This window comes from Littorina saxatilis, linkage group LG7, assembly GCF_037325665.1.
Source record: "Littorina saxatilis isolate snail1 linkage group LG7, US_GU_Lsax_2.0, whole genome shotgun sequence".
Classification (NCBI taxonomy): Eukaryota; Metazoa; Mollusca; class Gastropoda; order Littorinimorpha; family Littorinidae; genus Littorina; species Littorina saxatilis.
The window spans coordinates 26,892,631-26,897,630 of NC_090251.1; the positions used below are offsets into that span (position 1 = coordinate 26,892,631).

The 5,000-nt window shown below is 39.9% G+C and overlaps 1 protein-coding gene across 1 annotated transcript in view; it reads right to left on the bottom strand.

Annotated features, from left to right (window-relative positions):
* LOC138971054 (uncharacterized) overlaps positions 1 to 5,000 on the bottom strand; it is a 17,617-nt gene that overhangs the window by 792 nt on the left and 11,825 nt on the right. The window contains exons 5-6 of the mRNA XM_070343656.1: positions 2,481 to 2,691; positions 1 to 1,799 (exon numbers count right to left, since the gene is read on the bottom strand). The exon at positions 1 to 1,799 is cut by the window's left edge and continues 792 nt beyond it. Of these exons, the coding sequence (XP_070199757.1) occupies positions 1,613 to 1,799; positions 2,481 to 2,691 (398 nt within the window). The 3' untranslated portion in view covers positions 1 to 1,612. The remainder of the gene's footprint in view (positions 1,800 to 2,480; positions 2,692 to 5,000) is intronic.

The window sequence follows — 5,000 nt, forward strand, 5'->3', positions numbered from 1 at the left end:
AGTAAAACTAAAACCAAAATACAAACAACAACATAAGAGTACCTGAGATTCATTTCATATATCAAACACGGAAATCATGAATACGAAGTATAAACTGGTGCCAATAAGAAATAACAAGTAATCTTAAACTTTGTTTACAACCTTTGATGTCACTCTGATTAAACACTGGAACTTTCACGTAAAAAAAGCAAGTGTGGATAATACAAACAAAAGAGGAGAAAAACGAAGCTGCAGATGGGGGAGGGGGGGGGGAAGAGAGAGAGGGTGACCAATAACAAAAATTAGTCGTAAAAACTTCAAAGAGGGGGGGGGGAGAGAGAGAGAGAGAGAGAGAGGATGACCAATAACAAAAATTAGTCGTAAAAACTTCAAAGAAAAAAAAACACATTCTATACCAAAAAAAAAGGCACCCGTAAACACAGAGTAGTACAACAAGGGATCGCGTTCCGCGAAAATCACGCCAGAAAAAAACATGACGTTCTACAATATTTACGTCAGAAACATCGCAATCTCAAAACGTAAAATTGTTGAGAAAAAAAAAATCTTAACAAAAATTTCGCTCCGAAAAAGAAAATAATTGTATGCACAATAAGGCTAAAAATAAATTTGCGTCAGAAAAATAAGAGGTTTTACAACATTTAAGTCCTGAAACATTTCTATCTCAAAACATGAAACTGCAAAACATCTTTGGTCTTTGGTGATAACCACTCTGAAAAAAAAAAATGTGTCAAACCAGTAAAGCGCAATAGCTATTGCGCTTAGCAGGAAAGCGCGCTTTTCTGTATTCTTTTTAACTTTCTGAGCTTGTTTTTTTTTTATCCAAACATAACATATCTATATGTTTTGGGAACCAGAAAACAATTCGGAATAAGATTGAATCATGTTTGGATCGATTACTGAAAATTTTATTTTAATTAGCATTTTGAGATTTTTAATGACCAAATTTATCAAGTAATTTTTAAGCCTCGAAGCTGAAATGCAATCCCATAGTCTGAGCTTTTTCTAAGATTGCTTGGCTAAAATTTCAATCAATTTGATTGAAAAATGAGGGTGTGACAGTGCGGCCCCAACTCTCACAAACAAACACGGATATGACGTCATCAAAGTCATTTATCGAAAAATGAAAAACAGATATGGGGTAATTTTTCTCAGGAAGTCTCATGCAAAGTTTCATAAAGATCGGTTCAGTAGTTTTCTCTGAATCGCTCTACACACACACATGCACATACATACACACATACACACACACACACACATACACCACGACCCTCGTCTCGATTCCCCCTCTATGTCAAAACATTTAGTCAAAACTTGACTAAATGTAAAAAAAAAAAAAAGGGGGGGGGGGGAGGGCAGGGAGATACAGGAAATGAAAATACAAAGCAACTGCTGCCCATGAAAGTTTATTACAAAAACAAACGACACACATAATAACATTGAAAAACCTGTGCTGCCTCATTTCATTTCACACACACACACGAGGACACACATACACACTCACTGGAAAATATCCTCTGTAAAAAAGTCACATGATTGTAGTTTAGAAAAAAATACTGAACACAGTCAGGCAAGAGTATCCGAAAAATGTCACAGGTCAGAGAAGAAAACCTCTTCATAATAACGATGACGTCCACTTTGGCGATGACGTGGTCGAAGATGACGTCACAGCTGAAGAAGACTGAAGAGATGAGGTCGTTCCTCTGATGGTGTCCCACACCTGGGGGTGAGCCTGCATGTGGAATTTGTAGATGAGGTATTGCCCGTGTACCCGCTCCAACTGTTTGATCTTGTAGTAATACCTGTAACAGCAACAATTGTAATCGTAAAATAATGGCCTATTTTTACAACTTGTCCAAAATCACAATTGCTTGTTATCGTTGTAGATGTTGTTTTGTGTGTGTGAAATGATTGTATACAGCAAAAGTGAATAAAACACGCTCAAACCAACAGCAACACATGTTCATACGTTGACAGATTGGTCTTAGTTATACTTGTCACTGTAAATCATGTGTCGATTTGTTTCATCTTTTAGAGACACACACACACAGCAAACAATGTACCACGGCAAGCGTTTTATCTTATAGTATAAGCACTTGTTTTAGCAACAAATGTACCACTCTAGCTCTCATTTGTTGGAAATAACTCCGTCGGGTTTGTATGGATTGTGGAAGAGTGACAATTTCTTGCAAAACCTCGTATAAATATTGGAATGTCCAATCACTAGCGAGGTGTGTGTTTGTGTTTCCAGGTGTTTCCGACAGTACGAGGTTTTGCAAGAAAAGGTCACTCTACCACAACTCATACAAACCCGACAGAGTTATCTTCGGAATTCGTTTATTCCCTGTGTTGATTTGGTTATAGTTTTAGTTTGGATGGTCTTGGCAGGCTTTGGATGGTATGACTGTTTACTTTGCTTTGAAGTCGACCAGGATTAGTTTGTAAGCGATTTTTCATTACTTATTATTTAGACTATAGCTTACCTGAGGCTACGACTGAACTTCTCATACGTCATCGACTCGTTGTTCTTCGCCTTTCCCCACTTGTCGGCAATCTCGGCTTTCCTGACGATACGAAACAGACCACGTGGTTTGTCCACCCAGGCCAGTAGTCTCCCTTCCTCGCTCTCCGGCTTTTCCAACTCGTCCAGCAAAAACCGGTACAGACGCACCGAGTGGAGACCTTCGGCTGAGTCTGAAACAAGGTGAAGGTCGAAGTTAAAGGTCAATGTTCTGGAGGTGTTTAGAAATGAATGTTAAAAATGTTTTTGTGTGTGTATGAGTATTGATTTAAGAAGAAGGTGCTTTAGGGTAGAAGGAAGGGGGCAGGCACATACATATACAGACACACAGACAGACAAATGTAAATCTCGGTAAAGATTCAAATTATCGCAATGAAATCAAAATATAGTTGAGAGGAACATCCGAGAACTTAGAAAAGATTTATTGCAGAAGGCCGCCTGACACATAAGAATGGATATCCACACACAAAAAAATGTACCAGGAGAAAGACAGACACACAGACAAAAAGACAGACAGACTGACGGACAGGAAGACAGGCAACACACACAGGAAGTTTAATTTCATGTCGTGATATTCAGTAATTCACAGAACGCCTGAACACGGTTTTTGCACTCAACAAAATGAATGCACTGGTTTTCAGACGATCTTCCAGTGATCCATGCAAAACCGTCCAATTTATTTCAAGAGCGCCACAAAGAAACCGCACTATTAGCAAAGTACTCAACACGACCTTTGGGACGTGACACACCCGTATTCATTACGCGCCAATAACGGGTAATTGTCCTTCTGTCTGGGGTTGAGCTGCGACCGAGGGGGTGGGGGGAGGGGGGGAGAGGAAGTAGGTCAAGAGAGACAGACAAAAATGAGAGAATGTGTGTGTATTCAGTGTGTGTGTATGTGTGTGTGTTCGTGCGTGCGTGCTTGTGTACGTGTGTGTGTATATATATATATATGATATATATGTGTGTGAGTGTGTGGTTTGCGCGCGCGTGTCTGTGTCTGTGTCTGTATGTGTGTCTGCCTGTCTGTCCGTCAGTGAGAGACAGGGGAGTGTGCAATTGCGTGCGAGAAAAATATATCGTTCCCTAACCACACATTTTTCACTCCTCGTCTTCTTTGAGGCGGTCAAGGCCTACCCCTTTTCTATTTTGTTGTACTGATTTCTTTGCTGACAGTCTGTGAAACACTCAGATAATTTATGCGAGTAGCTCGTTTGAAGATTCAATGCAGGAGACGAAAGAAGGTACTTGGAAAAAAATGGTCTGGCCGCCTCAACATGAAATAAAAGAACAAAGAGAACATAAGTAGGGGGTACAGGTGCTTGAGTTTTCAAACGCCAATGTATGAGTTTATTACCAAACAAGAAATTCCTATGAGGTAGGAAAAACACCCCCGTCAAAGGGAAATAACCTTCTCAGTTGGTGGCAGTGACTGAGTACTGAGTGAGAATGGTTATTTCCCTTTGACCATAAAGATGTCCCTGTATAAGTCCTTGTATAATTTTAATCCACCAATAACTCCCTAACCGTGTGTCCCAATTTTTGTAAGGACCGTCTCCGGAATGTATAGAACCTGTTCACCAAGTTTGGTGACGATCGGTCCGTTCATTCTTGAGATCTATATGCGAACACAAACACACAAACACCCAAACAAACACATCGAGCGAAACCTATACACACCCCTATACCGGGGGTGTAAATAGTACAGTCCAACCTGCCTTGGCGATTACCTCTTCATAACGACAGCCGGTGTCACGAAATAAAACCTCTGCTGAACAATCCCTCTCAATGCGGTCAATGCGCATGCTCCAATCTTGGACGTTAGGGTTAGTGTTAGGGATAGTGTTAGGGTTAGGGTTAGGGTTAGCAATCCGCTCGACTGTTCACGACCGGATTAATCTCCCCATGTAATTAAGCGCATGCGCGTTGACTGCATTGAGAGGGATTGTTCAGGCAGAGTTTTTATTTTGTGACACCGGCCCATTACGAGATCACGATTTTTAACAAGATTTGTAATAAAACGTGTGAAAAGATATGATCTTTTTAGAACCTTCTCCACTTTACTGCGATAGACCTGATATAAATGTAAATAGTTATAAAGACGGAGACCGCCATGTAGGTACACAGAGAAAGGAAACAAACTTGCAGCGATCCCGCATTGCTAAACAGCTAGTTAAAAAAAAAGGTTGAAAAAAAGATAAAAATAGACACATTAAAAACAAAAACAGTCAACCCACCAAGCAACGACCAGCCAAAGAAACGCTCACAATTTTGTTTCCTATATAAACAAATCTATATCAATAAAAAAAAAAAATATATATATATATATATGTGAGGATGAAAGTCGCTTGTTCATTTTCAATGCTTGTTATTCTCTCAGGTGCCAGGAGAAGGGTTCCGAATAACTCTCACTTACTCTATTACACATGGCGTATGAATTTAGAGCGCTTACTTCCCTTTGTTTTTCAGAATTCGTTCCCAT